The sequence below is a fragment of the Salvia hispanica genome, chromosome 3 (assembly GCF_023119035.1).
Source record: "Salvia hispanica cultivar TCC Black 2014 chromosome 3, UniMelb_Shisp_WGS_1.0, whole genome shotgun sequence".
NCBI lineage: Eukaryota > Viridiplantae > Streptophyta > Magnoliopsida > Lamiales > Lamiaceae > Salvia > Salvia hispanica.
In genome coordinates, this window is record NC_062967.1 from 12,029,294 (window position 1) to 12,046,578 (window position 17,285).

Here is a 17,285-nt window from a genome sequence, read left to right on the forward strand (position 1 = left end):
TGTTCATCGGGGTAAAGGTGAGATTTTAATTAGTGTAATCTTGGCATTGTGGAGACGAGCAAAGACACACTGCCACGTGTTGAACTTTTTTTAAAAATGCAACCGAATAAGAGATAAGATTAGACATGACATTTGGTCACAAATAAACATGGCAACTGAACCCTGAAACCAGATATGCATGTACCTATAATAAGTGAAACTTTTAAATAATGTTACATAACAAAATTATTAAAATGGAAAAGCCCTAAATGATGAGATTAGGGTTATCTAAATAGCAAGGATTTGGGAGGTGGGATAACACTATTGGTCAATAAATTTTCAACTAAAAATAATAGGTGTAAAAGGGGCCCACTCCAATTTGGCACCCTTGAAAATTGTATGATATGTTATCCTCAATGTCTAGTATTAAAGGCTCACAATCTCGACACCTGAATAACAATTTGACAACTGAGTTTACTCTTCGCTGACATTCGCATTTTCACAAACACTTTCCGCGCATTTTCGTCTGACTCCATGGCCACCGCGAACTCCCTCCTCTCGCTCCTCGACGACAGCGTAATCGCGGCCCCGTCGTGGCGGATCCGCTCCTCGCAGCGAAGGAGAGGCGGCAGCGCGGCGGTGGTGATGATGCGGCGGCGGCAGCGAAGCGACGTGAGGAGGAAAGTGAGGACGCTGAAGAAACTGATTCCGAACTGCGAATCGATGGGAGTGGAGGGGCTGTTCAAGGAGACAGCGGAGTATATAGCGGCGCTGCAGAGGAGAGTGAAAGTGATGCAGACGGTGGTGGATGCGTTGGCGACGCCTTCAGATGATGAATAATTTATGAGGTTTTACAATTGTAAAAAAAAAAAAAAAAGAGGATGATTATAATACCAACTATTCTTTTTTTTATATTTACTTATTTGTGTGTTATATCGATTTTTTTTTTTCATTTTTCTTGTTCTCGATTTTTCTTTATGGGGTTAGGAGAGGTGTTTGATTAAAGACCTGAGTTCATGTTGCCTGGATTGTAAAGTGGCAACTTAGGTTGTTGTCTATGTGAAAAAAAATGATTTAGGGGCATTTGTGTGCTTTGCGACTAAGTACGCCGTTGCAGCGCACTAAACAAAAATAGTCAATGGTAATAATTTTGATTTTCATTAAATTTTTTAGTTTATGTAATCATTTACTTAATTATATACACATACAAACACACATTTTCAATACTCCCTAACTCAAGTTGTAAGTTGTAACGAGCTTATACAGCTCGTCATGAGTTGACATGACACGTGATAGAAACCAAAATGACAAACTCTAAAAAGTTATAGTTGAAGAAATTTGAACACTCCTGGGCCAACTCAAGGATACATAAATTTTAATTGGATTATGCATTGTTTTTCATTTTTATGTTTTTTTATTTTAATTTAAATTATTTACTTTAATTTTTTTAATGAAATAAATAATAAATAATATATAATCAAGAAAAAAGAAAATTAATAAATGTGTAAGGATTGGTCTTCCCATTTTGTGATAACCCTGATTATATTTAATTTGTCGTTGCTCTCTTGATATGCATGGATATGGAACTTAATCAAGATTTGAAACTAGCTAATCTCATAAATTTCGTTAATATAATACTATATTAATATGCATATGAGGTGCACTAATTACAACACGTTTTAAATACGAACAGCAGATAATCAAGCAAGAATCGAGAAGAGTGAAGAAGGTTCAAGGTTGAAACCAAGTACACACCCTAAAAACACATCTTTGAAACTTATCTAATGAAAATTCAATGAAACTAGAACATGAAAAAAATAGTTGTCTACGCCATTGGAGTGTTTTTGTTGTTGTTCTTAAAAATTCTCAGTACTTGATTTGTGGCATTCAAATTTACTTCAAAAATACTTCATGAATCGGCCCATTTGATAACACCGAAATTAGTGTTTTTCATGTGCAAAAGTGCCTAAGAAAACTTATTATTGGCCCAGAATAGGCGCAGAATTTTCAGAAAAAAAACATTCATATTAAATACTATGAAAATGAGGCCAGGCCCAAATAAGAAAGTTTTTCTTCAAATAAAGCCCAATAGGGGGGAGACTTGGCAGACATCGATAGTAATGTACTAGTGGTAATGTTGAAGAAAAAAAGAAAAGTAATTCTGTTATTAATTACTACTCCTCATATGTTTTGTGAGGATGGTGGAGTCAGAAGGTAGAAAATAATATTGGAGTGGTTTCTTTCTAATTGTCAGTTGTACACAAGACAATATAGTTTGTGTATAGTAATTGATGAGATATTAGGTTCTACATTTGAATTTTCTAAATTTCATATTCGAAATGTTTAAAAGAAAATTATTCTATAATTTATTTTGAGGATAGGAGTTTTTGTACAGTATTTTATGTAAAATATCAAATATTCGTCGTTAGTACGACAATAATTCTATAAATTAAAAAAAAACTTTAGTTTGGTAGAAGCTTTCCACTCGCTGACATCCTAGCTATTAGGACTCGTGCCCTATAAAGCATAACTCAATTTCAAATTAGTATGAGTAGTAGTAGTAAAGTACTACAACAGCAAATAATGCTATTTATAATACAGTTTACCCCAAGATAAACAAAAGTTAGTATATCCTAGACTAGGTAAACAGTCAACAATAGCAGCCCCTTATATTACACATATACTCCGACTTCTTCAATTTAGATTTTCCTTTAAGATATTTTACTACCGAAAAGGTGAAAGTTGAATTAGGATAGCTAATTGAATTCCTGAGATTCAGCAAATAGTCTACTCCTTTCACGTGCAATGACACAAGAAAAATGAAAAGATTTTATCATGCGATTTTACATGTATACTCCGTCGTTCCGTCCAATTAAATATAGAAGGTTTGTTTTTCAACACGAAATTTTACAAGTTAATGAAAAAAAGTAAAGTAAGAGTGAGGTAAAAAGTAGAGATGATGATTGAAAGGTACAGTCATGTTCATAGTGTGTTCAGAAGGAAATAACAGGTCCCCTAGGTCCAGCAAACCCACTAGATCACGCGGTCTAGGAACTCGTTGGTCGCAGGAAATCCTGGTCGTCGGACACACGGAGCACTTCTTTCAAAACCCTCAACCACTTTACTAAACCTAGTATAGGGAAGTAGGGATCGATCACACAGAGAAGGATGCGTAATACTCATGTTCAAGGATTTGGATTTGTTTTTTGTGTTGGCTGCTGCCACGCATTTTTTTGGGTTGAGGAAAGCAAATTAAACTTGACTTGGGAATCTTAAAACTCCTAAGCTAATAGCTAGACCTAGGCAAAAGAATAGGAGAACGTTGCGAGAAAATTGACTGCTCGATCACCAGATCTAAGAAAACTACTCCAATTACCTAGACCTAGGAAATAAACTGACTGTGGGGACCATGACTGAAAAAGCAGAGTACGGACGAAAAGCTGGCAAAATAACTAACTCTAGCACTAACTAACAACGACATCATCTTCTACAACCAAATTGCGCAAAAACTCATAAGAAAATCAACATTAACGAAATCAAAGCAGAGCAAACTAAATCCAACTCAAATTTACGCATAATCAACGAAGAACTAAACAGATCTGCAGACGCTAGATGAAGTAAAACAGAAAACAAGAAGAAAACTCAAATCCATCTAATAACTTCCTTTTCTCACTTCGGATCCAACCTCATATGCTAAATACACTCCGGATCCAAGCGTCCAACACAAACTCCAACCAACAGAAACACTTCATCACTTCAGATTCGAACAACAACCTCCAATCAGTCAATAAACCACAGATCTATCACCGAATTCCCATATCAAACACCACAATATCAAAATAAAACAGAGATCGACATAATACTTGTTAAAATAAACTTCCAGCAGCAAGATCTACGTAAATCAACTCAAAATATCACAACTAAACACAAATCAACAAGCGAAAAGATAACGAGTATCATCAACAGCCAAGTCGACTCCCAAAAGTGAAGTTCGACAGCAAAAAGAGTAAAACAACTGAAATTAAATGAGATTGTATCTTCGTCCACACTCGGACGGTGTTGCAACTGCGAAACTTCTAAAGAAAAGTAACCCTTCGTACCCGACTACCCCAGATCTCCCATTCCCAAGTGTGTGTATGTGTGTGAGCTAAAAGAGTGAAAAAGTGATATGATGTGCGTTGCATGCTCTTCTATATATAGGCGTTGGAGTAGGGCCCAGCGAGGTATAGATAGACTTTGTTGCCCTCAGCTATTGGTTCCCTCTGTCACGCCTTCTTTTCTTCTAAATTCTGCTCACTTCGCTTCATTCCTTCGCTAGACCATCTCCTTCAGCATTTCCTTGGTCTAGCGATTTTCTCACACACCTGGCTTAGGAAACGTGTTAGACCCAGCAAATTATAACGCTTTTCACCACATAACCGATGCATGAAATTAGCCTTATCAATGATATTCTATTTTATGAAATATTTCATTTGTAATAGGACTATTCAAAAAGGGAAACCTTCCATATTGAACAGGACAAAGAGAGTATGTTAGAGCATTCACAGTGGAAGAGCCTATCTTCATTTTCTCCTGTCACATTAGCATTTACCTCAATGCCTATCTACAACCTAGCTTATTTCCACGTCAGCAATATTTCTATATTTCCATTTTCTCATTTCCGTAATCAAGTATAGAGATCAGCCAAGGCCGTTGGAACAGCCCTTCGGGATGAGGTGAGGTGAGATTGGCCGATGATAGGCTACTTTTCCACAGTTGGAGCTGATCTCGGAGTTGATCATGGCATCAGGAGATCGCCAGATCGGCCCCCATTGCCAATGCTTTTATATGTGTAGGAGTAGAATTTAGGAGAAACACATTCTTAGATCATTATACTTTTATCATAATCTTATTTGGTTTTATACATTTTTTTTTTCGTTTAACTAGATTTTTATACTTTCACAATAAATTTTGGTAGATCCTTGTGTAAATTTTATCGTTTTATTACGTTTTTTTTACTTTTTAGTATATTTTTCACTAGATCCTCGTACAATTTTTTCATTTCAACGAGTCCTTTTTTTTATCTTCAACAACATAAATTTTCTATTTAAACGGAATGAACTCTTTAATTTTATTATTTTAATTAGCCTATTATTATATATATTCAGCAAAGCTTATACAGTAGGACTTCAATACTAAATTAATACATTTTTAAATATAAATCATTGATTGAAAATTCGCATAGTTCTTTCTTAAAAGCTTCGATTTTAATACCGAAAGCTTTAATATTTTCTCCAACTTAGAGATTATTGGGTAGCAAAGATTATAGTATGTTAAATAATTAAAATTTAAAAAGTCCTTAAGTTTTAATTTATAGGGATTATATGTTCTCTAAGGTAAAAAGTAAAAGAACCAAATACTACGAAAAAATTGTATTAGGATCTGATGAAATTGAATGTATTTGCCTAGATACAATTTGGCCCTACTATTAAAATAGTATCACCACTATTTTGGCGAATAACAATTATATCTAATATCGATGATTTTATTTAGGGAATGGACCACTAAGATTGAAATATACAAATGTCAATCAGGCTTAAATGAGACATTATGTTGATATTATCGTTCATTTATTGAATATTGACATCAAATCTTAAAATTTAACAAATTAAAAATTATATTAAGATATAGTTATCATTTTATTATATTTCAGATTTTATATAATACTCCGTACTGTTATCTAGGCTATTTATGTGTGCGTAATATGAGTATTGACGATGTGAGTGAGGGCCGCTTAATTTAGTCACAATAGCATTATTTTTTTTTTATTCATTTAATTTAATTATAATATCTAAAAAAATAAATTAACATTTGTAAATTGTACAAAAAATATATTCAGTATATTTTAAATTAATTTATTTAAATTTATAAAGAAAATAAATTAACCTTGATTTTAATAGTTACTCCATCTGTTCGTGAATAAGAGTTCTGTTTTTCTATTTCGATTCGTCCGCGAATAAGAATCTCAATTCACTTTTACTATAAATGTTATATATGTCTCACATTCCACTAACGCATTTCCCACATTACATTTAAAATTAATATATATAAGCGGGACACTTACTCCACTAACTTTTTTCACCTATTTTCTTTACATTTATTAAAACCTCAACCGAAAAGAAATGAGACTCGTATTCACCGACGGAAGGAGTACAGATTAATAAATTCAATAATAGTTTTGAATGTTTAGAATCAGCAAATTAATGTTAATGATAAGCATAACTTTATCTGATAATATTCGTCGATTCAAATTGCATTATTCAAACGACATTTGATATATATGGATTGAATTGCCCTTTGATATGTGTAGACGTTTCTTGTCATTATTGGTGCCCAACAAGAAATATTACACACCAAAGTACTAGTATAATTCGTGAAGATTTCTTGTAGGATGAGAATGCTTCAAACATTAATAAATGGAAAGAGAACAAAAAAATAAAAATTGAATGGTGTTGAAGAAGATAATCCTCAAAACCTTGAGGTTGGTGAAAGCAATTTAATAAGCAAAAGACTATTATAATTATATTTAGGTGAGAATTAGATAGAGACGCATTTAATAATTGTCGCCAAGATTCTCAATCTTGCAATCCCCTTAATTGAAGGATTTGGCTGGCTTCATTCACGCTATAATTTAATCTTTAAATAAATCCAAATTTGTACGAGACACCCTAAACCAAATTTCGATTTCTAATTTATTAGAAGCAGTTTATTGTGCAGTCTGTGGGCGTTTTAAAATGGGTAAATCTTTTTTTATCACAATATAAAATATTGTAATGATTATTTTGATCCTATAATTGATATCATAGCAAAAATTATTTTGTCACGATTCATTTATATGTATAGTGATTTTGTGAGTAATAGTCATATTGTTGAGGTGTGATTCATGAGGCTTGACTCAGATGGTGACTCGCCACAATAAGACAGGCTCCATTTAATTTTCATGTGCTTGTTAATTATTTAATTTATTAAGGAACGTATCTCCCTCCAAAACGTATCCAAGAAGCAACATGTAATTTTAAAATATGAAATTCGGATTTATTAATATTCAAATTTGAGGTAACTAATTCGTAATTTGTACATGTACCCACCGAAGCTTCGTGGCAGCAGCGTGGTTTAACCCTTAGCCGGTAGTTAAGAGATTTTATTTATAAAATTAAAATTTCGAATCCGCATATCCTTGTATACACAAATAGTAGTACAAAATATTTTATACTATATACGTACATAGCATAATAATTTAAATTTGATATAGCTAGCATACACTAAATTAAAAGGTCTAAAACATATTTAAATTTTTGAATTTATATATAACTCATTATTTTCCACAAAATATGTATTAAATCAATATAAAAAACCTTATGAGAATGCCAAGGAAATTCCAATTGTATATATTTAAGTAAAGATTTTTGCATGGTTATAACGCAATATGCAAACATTATGTGCAAAATATGCTACTACTTGTGAACGTTTCACAAGCATCGGAAGAACAATGTGTTTATATAGAGTTTTATTTCAAAGATTAAACTATGTAGTCCAATTTTGTGCCAAAGACTGGTAATTGGTAAATGTGTGTTCTTTCAATTATATAATTTGATTATTATACTAATATATTTTACCCAGTGCAAATATGCAATATTAGATTAATGAGAAATATATGCATCTCCATATGTCTCAATATTTTCTTATAATGATATGTTTGTTAGTGTTGAATAACATTATAAAATGTATTATACGAGTTACTCCCTCCGTCAGCGAATAAGAATCTCGTTTTTCCATTTTTAGTGTGAATAGGAGTCCTAGTTCACTTTTATCATAAATGGTAATAGAGTCCCACTTTCCACTAAATCATTCATCTCACATTTCATTTAAAACTAGTGAGACTTTTATTCCATTAACTTTATTCTACCCACTTTTCTTAATATTTTTTAAAAATCACTGCCGCTGAGAAATGAGACTTCGAATGGAGGACGGAGGGAGTAGTATATTAAACTATCAGTAAAATGGCTAAAAAATTGTTGCTAAGTTCAGAATAAATTGTTTTAATCTTTTACTAGTAAAAGAATAAAATAATTAATTTTCAACTTAGGGACTTTTTCTCAAATTTTCTAATGCAACTAATTATGTTTTTTTATATTTGTAAGTTTTTGTAGTGTAATACAATATGAACACTTATCTAATAAATTAGTATGATTGTTAATATTCATTTAATTTTTATTTTATGAATCATGTAGACAAGTTGAAGTAAGTAAGGAGTTACTATTAATTATCCAATAAACTCAATTTGTTAAAAACTTATGAGTGTCCAACGTGGCAACGTGCATCACCTATACACTGCAACCATAATTGTGGCAATATTTGGGCACAAAAAATTTAAAATACTACTGTAGTAGTATAATTTTTAGTGAATCACTTAACTTTCATTGTCAAATACTCCTATATTGTAAAGTACTCCATTTCTTATGATTTAAGAATCACAATTCCATTTCAAATCACTATTTAATTTTTTGTGGAAATATTCTTTCTTTCCATTCAGGCAAGGAATTGTCATTCCATTCCATTTTTATTTCTTAGTACAGCTGTATTTGTAAATGTAGACATTTTTATTACTGTATTAGAAATAAAAATAAAATAAAAAAATATAAAAGCGATAATGGAAGCACAGTCTAATCTAAAAAAGGAAGTATAGTAGAAGGGAGCGTATGGTACAAGCAAATGGCCCACCACGGAATATTCCAGAAAACGCGTAAATACAGTCACGTGCTGCTGAACAGAACCTTCCACCGTCAGATTTGACACGTGTTCGCCGACGTTTAAATGTGCTATTTGGGCCACGTGATGCGACTAATATGGGTTAGGCCCAACGGCCTTCATAGATCAACGAGCTGATGGCGACGTCGAGATTGAGAGCCCACTTCCTCTTAATCTATTACACCTAATTAACAGCATAACTGTACTTAACATTTAAATAATCATAACGCCGTTAAATTCTTCTCTTTTAAGTAACTTTTATTCTCTCCTATTTGGTCAAATCATCTTCTTTTATCATCGATCATGTCATGAACTATTGGATCAAAGTGCTACTCCATTCGTCTTTAGTCTGTCTTCATTGATTGTTACAATTTGACTTGATATAAATTTTTAAAAAATTTATTACTCAATGATAAAAGAGAAATTGGTTAAAAACAATTAATGGAATATAAATGAGAATGTCCAAGTGAAATATAGGATGAATTACCAAAAATAGTACTCCCTAAGGTGCTTCTTTCGGTATTAGATTTAAAAAATTATGTTAAAAGTAAGTGAAGAGAGAAATATAAAGTAGTAAAGGAAAAAGTTAGAGAGATTAAGAAAGAATAAAATAAGAGAGATGATATGAGATGTTTTTCTCAAAAAGAGAAATGACTCGGCTATTGAGAAAAGAAGATAGTACTAATTAAAAGATAGAGTAACAAGTATTAGCGGATGAATACAGAAGAAAAATAGTAAGTAGTACCAAATAATGTCGGACATATTGAGTAATTAAGATACCAACGTATTGCACTACGATTGACAATATGCAGCTATGCTGACTTAGCCAAACAAACTTTTCATCAAACGAATGGTGAATAGAATAATTGGAACTTTAACCATTAAACGATGGTAAATTTCACTTTTTCACCTATTTATAAAATTTCCGTGATAGGCTCGTATATTTATAAAGAAATGTGGATAAATATTAGTACTACATGCTAAGAAAAATATCATACACCTTCTGTCCGCGACATGTTATCTACATTTGATTTGTCGTAGATTTTAAGAAAGAAAGAAAAATTAGTAGAATGTGAATTTCATATTTATATTAAGTGTAATGAGTTAGTAGAAAGTGAACCTCATTCATAAAAAATGGAAAAAAACAAAGTGGACAACATTCATGGAAAGAGGGAGCAATAATTCATAGTAGGTACCTTTTCCGTTCCACAAGTGACACATTTTGCTTTTTCAGATGTCCCAAATGATAGTACTACATTTCTAAAAATGAAAATATTACTCTCTCTATTTTTTTTTCCTCTTATTTTATTTTCTTAACTTAATTTCCAAAAAAATGAAAAATGAAAAAAAATGTCCCACTTCGAGTGGGACCGTAGGAAGGAGTACCATGTTTCTATTTTCAGAAGGAAGCATGCATTTTGATGGTTTAGATAGTGGAGTATCTGAGTTCTCCTACTACATATGTAGTCAATACTTTGTAAATCTAGTCATCTACTTAAATCAAATTTTGATTTGCCACTTATACTTTTTCACAATTAAAGGTGCCCACTGCCACTAAAATTTCCCTTTTCTATTATTTGTAGTAGTATTTGTGAAATCTATGGATAGTCGTATAGATAATCCCGACATGTAGGCGTTAGTTGAATGCAAAAACGATTTATTTTAAAAAATAAAAATGAGATAATGAGATAAATAAAATTGGAGAGTGAAACTTGTTGGCTACACAATATGGTGGGAAAAGGGAAAGTGTTTTCTTTTTTCTTTTTGCCGTAATCAAGTCATGTGTCAGTCGATCGCGTTCACACGATAACCGGCTTACCGGTCAAAACTGCAGTTTGAATGTCCCCATTTATTACAGCTGCTGCCATCTCTGCAACCGGCTACTCCCGGTCAACCTTTCTCTCCAAGCCTCCCCTCACATATATGATATATCCCTCCACTCTCTCTCTCTCTCTCTCTCTTCAAAACTAAACCAAACCAAACCAAACCAAAAAAAATCCTCTCATTCTCTCTTTCTCTCTCTCTAAAGTGTTGCAAGAGAAGAAAGAAAGGCATAGAAGAAGATGGAAGATCCGTTCCCGTCGTCGTTCTGGGATCACTACGCATCGAGCGGTTGTACGTTGGCGGAGATGCTGGACTACGCCGATGAGAAGAGCAACTCATTAGGCTTCATGGAGCTGCTCAATATGCACGATTCCGCTGCTTTTCAAGAGGAGGAGGAGCATCCCAATCAGAATTCCAAGCTGCAGGAGTCGTTGAATGCGCCGCAAACGCCGAATTGCTCCTCCATTTCGTCGGAATCCAGCGACCGCGGGCTGATTAACAAGGAGGAGGAAGATGGAGACGAAGAAGAAGAAGAAGAAGATGACAATGACCAGAAAAAGAAGACCACCAAACAGTAAGTACTATCTCTCTCTCTGTATATATATTTCTCTCACTAGAAGTGTAGTGTGTTTTTTTAGTGACTGTTTTTTGATTTGTGGAATTAGGTTGAAGGCAAAGAAGACGACGAACCAGAAGAAGAAGAGAGAGCAGAGATTTGCTTTCATGACTAAAAGCGAGGTCGATCACTTGGAAGATGGATACAGATGGCGAAAATACGGCCAAAAAGCTGTCAAAAACAGCCCTTTTCCTAGGTAGTACTACTAGTATTAGTATTTGCTTTCCTATTAAATAAACCTTCAATTGCAGCTTTTTTGATCAAACAATGTTGTTGTTGTTGCAGGAGCTACTACAGGTGCACGAACCCGACGTGCAATGTGAAGAAGAGGGTGGAGAGATCCTGCACCGACCCCACCATTGTCGTGACCACATACGAGGGCCAGCACACGCATCCGAGTCCCCAGTCGCAGCGCCCTCACGCTCCGCCTCCTCATCCGGGATTCTCCACCGCCCAGCCAAACATCCAACACCAACTGATAAACTACTCGCTTCTTGCGAACAGCTACATGGGAGGCGGAGGAGGAGGAGGAGGAGCGAAGCAGCTGAGCTTCTGCTCACAGCCGCCGGCTTTAATGGCGAACAATGGTCTTCTTCAAGACATTGTGCCATGGCCTGCGACTAAGAGAGAAGATGAAGACCAGTGATCTAACAAAATAAGGTTGTCTCCTTTTTGTTGTAGTATTGGTAGATCAAAGTGACATTTTGATGGTCCATTGTTTACAGTATGTGATTTCAGAAAACCCTAATGGTGGAGTCCTTTTTTTTTTTATCATCATGATAATGTAGATTATTGTAGCTTATAAGGTATAGTATATACATCTATTTTGTTTCATTTTTACATTGGAATTACATCATATTATTGTGAAAAAGGATTTGGTAAAGTGGAGAATATTGGGGAGGGGGTGGTGGGAATGGCACAGAAAAGGGAATTGACTAGTTAATTGACGGCCGACGTAGGTGTTGTGGGTGATTAATGCTTTTGAGATTTTGTGGTTGAATTCAATGAATGTAGGGAATTATTGAGGTGTGGTAACTTGTAGTGATGAAACACGTTAACATAATAAAACCCAAGTGAGAAACGGATTTTGGAACAAGACAGCGGTCGGTGCTCGATGCCTCCTTAAATCCCATCCCATGTGGCTATGACTCTGAGTGGGAGAGGCATTCTTTCCCCACAAAGAACACTAATGTCGATGTGCTAGATATATATGTGTATGTATGTATGTATAAATTATTAGAAAAAATTTGGCGGGGACACAACTGCACCCATTAATGGCAAAAACTACTCCCATTTTAAGTAGCTAGTTGAAAGTCAGCAACACTCATTTTGACTGATCAAACATGCGTTAATGTATGCATGAGAGAAGATTAGGTCATTGCACCAATAATAGCCATAAATCAAGTCTCTTTCTCTCTCTCTCTCACACACACATGGATCCAATGAGAATTACTACTCCACATCTTTAAAGGAAAATGAGAACGATGAACAAACACGGAAAATCAACGAACTAAAAATAAACAAATAAGTATTAAATTTGTGCCTCTAATGGAATTTGAAGGCATTTTCATCCGATAAGAAGATGCACCCACCGTTTTTGTGAACAAAGATTTAAAAATTATTCTCTACATTTTGTCATTTTCACCAGATCCACTTCTTTTAAGAATTTCACTTTCCATTACCAAATTTCAAAGAACAAGGTAACATGGGTGAAAGAGGCAGGATTCACCATTAGAGTGAATATATTCACTTCAACAAGGAAGTTTCATAACCCAGTCAATGCAACATAATTCTCGAAGCTCACACACTCTACCAACCAAACAAAAACCCAGATAAATGCATCTTGAAGATGGCAGTGCATGGGCAAACAATGCATCATGAATCAAAGTTGTGCTTTTTCCATCCACTGACTTATTGGGATTTTTGGGTAACTAACAGAAATGAGTTGTAGTGGTGGACACAACATGAGTATACATATTATACCCGACATTGGTGCTACGAGTTACCATGTGCAGATTGCCAAAATGGTGAAACTAATTCCCTCGGGATTATGATTGTTTTGCAGCATTAACATATAAATTCCAGAATACAACTTGAATGAAAAAGTGTTACAGACAAGTTATACCCTCTAACTCACATAAGACACAGTTGTAACATACTTGAATAACTCAACTGAAATACAAGGTAGTCAGCTGAAACTAACCATATGTGATTCCAGCAGCTATGCTTCCTTTGTATTAACTCTTGGAGTCATGCGAGTGCAGGTACCTTTTGGGCTTCTAACACCTCCTGGGACAAAAGTGTGTAAATTTGATTCATGCAGGTGTTGTTGCTGTTCTTCTAGGCCATCAAGTTCTTGTTCATAAATTGCATACTGAGCTCCACAGGGTTCTCCCACTAATATCATGCTTGAAACAGTTGCCCATCAAAATCCAAGGATATGTCGAGATCTATGGGAAGGGGGAAAAAATGCAAAAATGGAAGAACCACTTACCCTGCTTTCACATGTCACACAGTTATAATGGTACAAATCTCCATCAGGAAAAACATGCTTGCTCCAGTCACATTCTACAGACTCTACCTCAGCACTGGAATCAAATGCTCTGGTTACGGGTGCAGAATCCTTGTTTGCCATTGTTACTATCTTGCATCCTGAGTGAGAATACTGCAGATTCAAAATTGGTATCATTGCAGAAGTGAAATAGCACACACCTTTTGTCAACAAATTTGTTTATGTCATATTACCCTTTATCATCATGGCAAAACAAGATAGAAGATGATATATATCAAGCAAGCATCAAGAGGAGGGAAGAAGCAATGATAAAAATGGGCTCCCAACTAATGAGGTGAAATTCAAGCACTCAGGATTAGAAGAAATCAAACATCATGAATGTAACGCTGGCATGACAATGCTGCTATGCTGCATCAATAGGAAGCTTACATTGTTGTTAAGAGGTGCTTTTCCAAAATCAAGCAAAAGATGGAAGAGAAATTCTTCCCAACATTTGTATTTTATTTGGTGTAGCAATTAAAACAAGTTTTGGCTTGTTAAAATAAAACTCTTTCCAGAATACTCCTGTTAGATTTTAGACTCTTGCCACAAATCAAATGATCCAGGTTGAACGTATGAAGCCACTTGAACTCCAAACACACAACCCAACAAGATATGGAAAGGTTAAAGTAAATAAGATTTATATGGTGTCCAGTGGTTATGGATGACCAGAAAGAATATGCATCATATGCGCCCTAGCTAGATTATTGGAATATGAAGCAGGCATGAAGTAAACCAAAGTATTAAGCTGATAGTAACAAAGATTTAAATAAACGAGATTAGCGCAGACAATATATATCCGCGTATGTGAGCACACATTTACATGCCATCACTAAGCTATCAACATCAAGAAGAAAGTTTTTTTCAATAGTCAGAAAATATATGATTATCGATGAACTGAAGCGCGAGGGGATTGTTCAAGAAAGATCTCTTGTAGCTAACTTCACTTCCACTCATTAAATTTCAACTTTTGTTTCTTGTGACATCTGTTTAAGTTTGTCTTATCAACTTTTTCTTTGCCAATCTACTCATTTTTTGGAGAAACGTTTTATATCTATATGCATAATCGGTTGAAATTGACCTGGCAATCTGGCATAGATCCTCCATCTCTCCAGAAAAATGGTCGTCCAGCTATATCATATAACTGAGAAACGGAAGGCACACTGCACATCTCTCCATCTATGAGATAGAGCATACATCTATTATCAGAAAACTATAAATGTAGATAATTAACAGGACGGGTGATAACCTTGAATCCCATATTTGGGGCTACTTCTGATCTGCAAACCGCACAATCAATGGTTGATCACAAACCTATGAAAAAATATTTTGGCATTCACTTCTAAAATGGAAAGAAATGAGAAACACTGACATGTAAGCATAAAGCTTTACGATCACATCTATTCCATTTAATGCATGAGTTGCGGCAAGTGCAATATCTCTAAAAATATATAGGACAAAACGACATCCTTAAAGCCAGAAATGGTGCATATGAGGAAAAACGGCTGAAGTTACAATAATCAACAAGCAAGGAGTTACTTAGTATTTAAGAGATGCAAAGAAAAACAGATCATGGTGCGAGTGCATCAGTGCAACAAAGAGAACCTTAAAGATATTTTCCTTAATCACCTATTTAAGTTGTTGTTTTCAGGGTGCACAAACTTGGCCAACTAAGAAATTTCAAGAACATAGTTAGCAACCACTTCACTAGCAATAGTTTCCCAGGCTCATGCAATCCAAATGAACTTAGACAAGGGGGAGCTCAAAGAATCAAAAGATGCATACCGTGATTTTGCTTGAATTCATTCTTAACAATACAAATCTCTTTTATTATGTACTCCATAAAGGAAAAAAAAAACAGATGATCAGGAATTCGAAGCTCAAAGGTACATGTTTTCAAGGAGTTGGGACTAGTTCAACTAATTGACGAGCCTAAATGCAGTTCTTTTTATGCACCTCTTACAGTTAATACAAAAGCAGAGGTGCATGCAATTCAAGTCAGGCTCTAGTACAAGAAAATTTAACAACAAACAAGGTCTAGTGCAGACATCAGTGAGCTCGGGCAAAGTTCATATGAAACCTCTTTTACAATGGAGCAAGGTTATTATAGGTCTGGAAAGTGTCGAATGCAATTAAAAGGTACTCACTTCTTCAATATCCCTTCTCAAAGCATGTCTATACTCAAGACAGAATACTTCATCAAATAGTGATTCCCAATCAAATTTCAACTATAATGATACCCCTGAGTCTATTAAACCAGCTGCACATCACGATCGACCATAATAAACATGAAAGTGAAAGTAGAAACCACCGATTCATTGAATCATACCCTGCTGTAATCCAGTCCGCTTATCCTTAGGAAGAACAACCTCAATAGTATCTCCCACAAAACAGCGGTAAACTTAATCGAAGACAGAGATCACATTATTCGAACTCATAAACACGAAGCAAATACTATCATAACATGAAATCAAATTTGGAGGTAAAATGATGCTTCAAAATTTAAGCAGCACAGCCCCGAAAATTGGCGTATGCGCACAACAATTTAACGTATAGATTCAAATTTAGAAGCCACAAAATTACTAGAGTAGTGATTCGGTCTCTTGTGACCGGAGAGAGGCAGTGAATGATTGGAGTCGATGTTGAGGTGGAAGCCAGAGCCAGAGGAAGCGGCACCGGAGCGCAGTGATCGACGCGCCTCTCCGCCGTGTTTAACCATACACTGAATCTGATTAATGCTGTAATTACTATTCCAGCCCTAAAATGACTTTTGGCATTGACTTGTGGTAATTAAGGGAAATTGTTAGTACTTATTTTATGGAAAAGTAATTATGATCATAATCCACCTCGAGTAATTATCTTAATATTTAAACAATTCACGAATATATATATATAGGTACATATGGATTTAATTATATTTACCCGAGGTTATGACTTAGGGCTGACAATTTTTGGCACGATACGAACCCGCACGAAATTAATAGGTATGTGTCAAGGCTTATTGGGTTCGTGTCGTTTTCGTGTTACACGTTAAGAAATAATATTAATATATTATAATATTATTATTTTATTTTTTCTTTTAAAATTTAATATTAGAAATAATATTAATATGTTATAATATTATTATTATAGTGTCGTTATTGTGTGTCATGTCATATATGTGTTGTTATCGTGTCGTGTTGACCTGAAGTAGTTCGTGTCGTTGTCATGTTCGCGTCTAAGGGTAGCGGGTCGTGTTCGTGTTCGTGTTTGGAGTTTTCTTAAGGGGTCGTGTTCGTGTTTGTTGTTATCGTGTCGTGTCATTATCGTGTCGATACGATAACGACATAACACGCACGATTTGTCACCCCTAAAGAGGTTATTAAAAGGGTTAGTAATATTAAGTAAATAATTGGTTAAGTAATAGTACTATCTCCGTCCATGAAAAATTAGTCTCATTTTGCTATTTTGTACTATATCCACAAAATATTATTATTTTTAAAATGAAAAGTTTCTCTTTCATGTTTTTTCACTTTTTTTCTCTCTCTT

The 17,285-nt window shown here is 34.6% G+C and overlaps 3 protein-coding genes across 12 annotated transcripts; 2 read left to right on the forward strand and 1 right to left on the reverse strand.

Moving 5' to 3' along the window:
* The first annotated feature begins 426 nt into the window (after nucleotides 1–426).
* On the forward strand, nucleotides 427–869 carry LOC125217040 (transcription factor UPBEAT1). Its single transcript, XM_048118862.1, has one exon. The coding sequence runs from the start codon at nucleotides 514–516 to the stop codon at nucleotides 817–819; it is 306 nt and encodes a 101-aa protein (XP_047974819.1). The 5' UTR covers nucleotides 427–513; the 3' UTR covers nucleotides 820–869.
* Nucleotides 870–10,724: 9,855 nt separating this feature from the next.
* On the forward strand, nucleotides 10,725–12,040 carry LOC125209923 (WRKY transcription factor 23-like). Its single transcript, XM_048109500.1, has 3 exons — nucleotides 10,725–11,164; nucleotides 11,256–11,402; nucleotides 11,492–12,040. Exons 1-3 carry the CDS (start codon nucleotides 10,830–10,832, stop codon nucleotides 11,850–11,852), a joined length of 843 nt encoding a protein of 280 aa, XP_047965457.1. The 5' UTR covers nucleotides 10,725–10,829; the 3' UTR covers nucleotides 11,853–12,040.
* A 1,194-nt stretch (nucleotides 12,041–13,234) lies between these two features.
* On the reverse strand, nucleotides 13,235–16,532 carry LOC125210886. 10 transcript variants are annotated; one of them, XR_007174415.1, is made up of 6 exons: nucleotides 16,341–16,532; nucleotides 16,087–16,158; nucleotides 15,007–15,071; nucleotides 14,839–14,936; nucleotides 13,701–13,871; nucleotides 13,235–13,603 (listed from the first exon to the last, which is right to left on the reverse strand). XR_007174415.1 is itself a non-coding variant. In XM_048110506.1 (5 exons), exons 1-5 carry the CDS (start codon nucleotides 16,474–16,476, stop codon nucleotides 13,547–13,549), a joined length of 534 nt encoding a protein of 177 aa, XP_047966463.1. In that variant the 5' UTR covers nucleotides 16,477–16,532; the 3' UTR covers nucleotides 13,235–13,546. The 10 variants fall into 10 exon arrangements, 3 of the variants coding, with proteins under 3 accessions (XP_047966463.1, XP_047966464.1, XP_047966465.1); XR_007174420.1 differs by lacking the exon at nucleotides 16,087–16,158 and having other exon boundaries at nucleotides 13,701–13,858; nucleotides 14,839–14,920; XR_007174417.1 differs by lacking the exon at nucleotides 16,087–16,158 and having other exon boundaries at nucleotides 13,701–13,858.
* Between the last annotated feature and the right edge of the window lie 753 nt (nucleotides 16,533–17,285).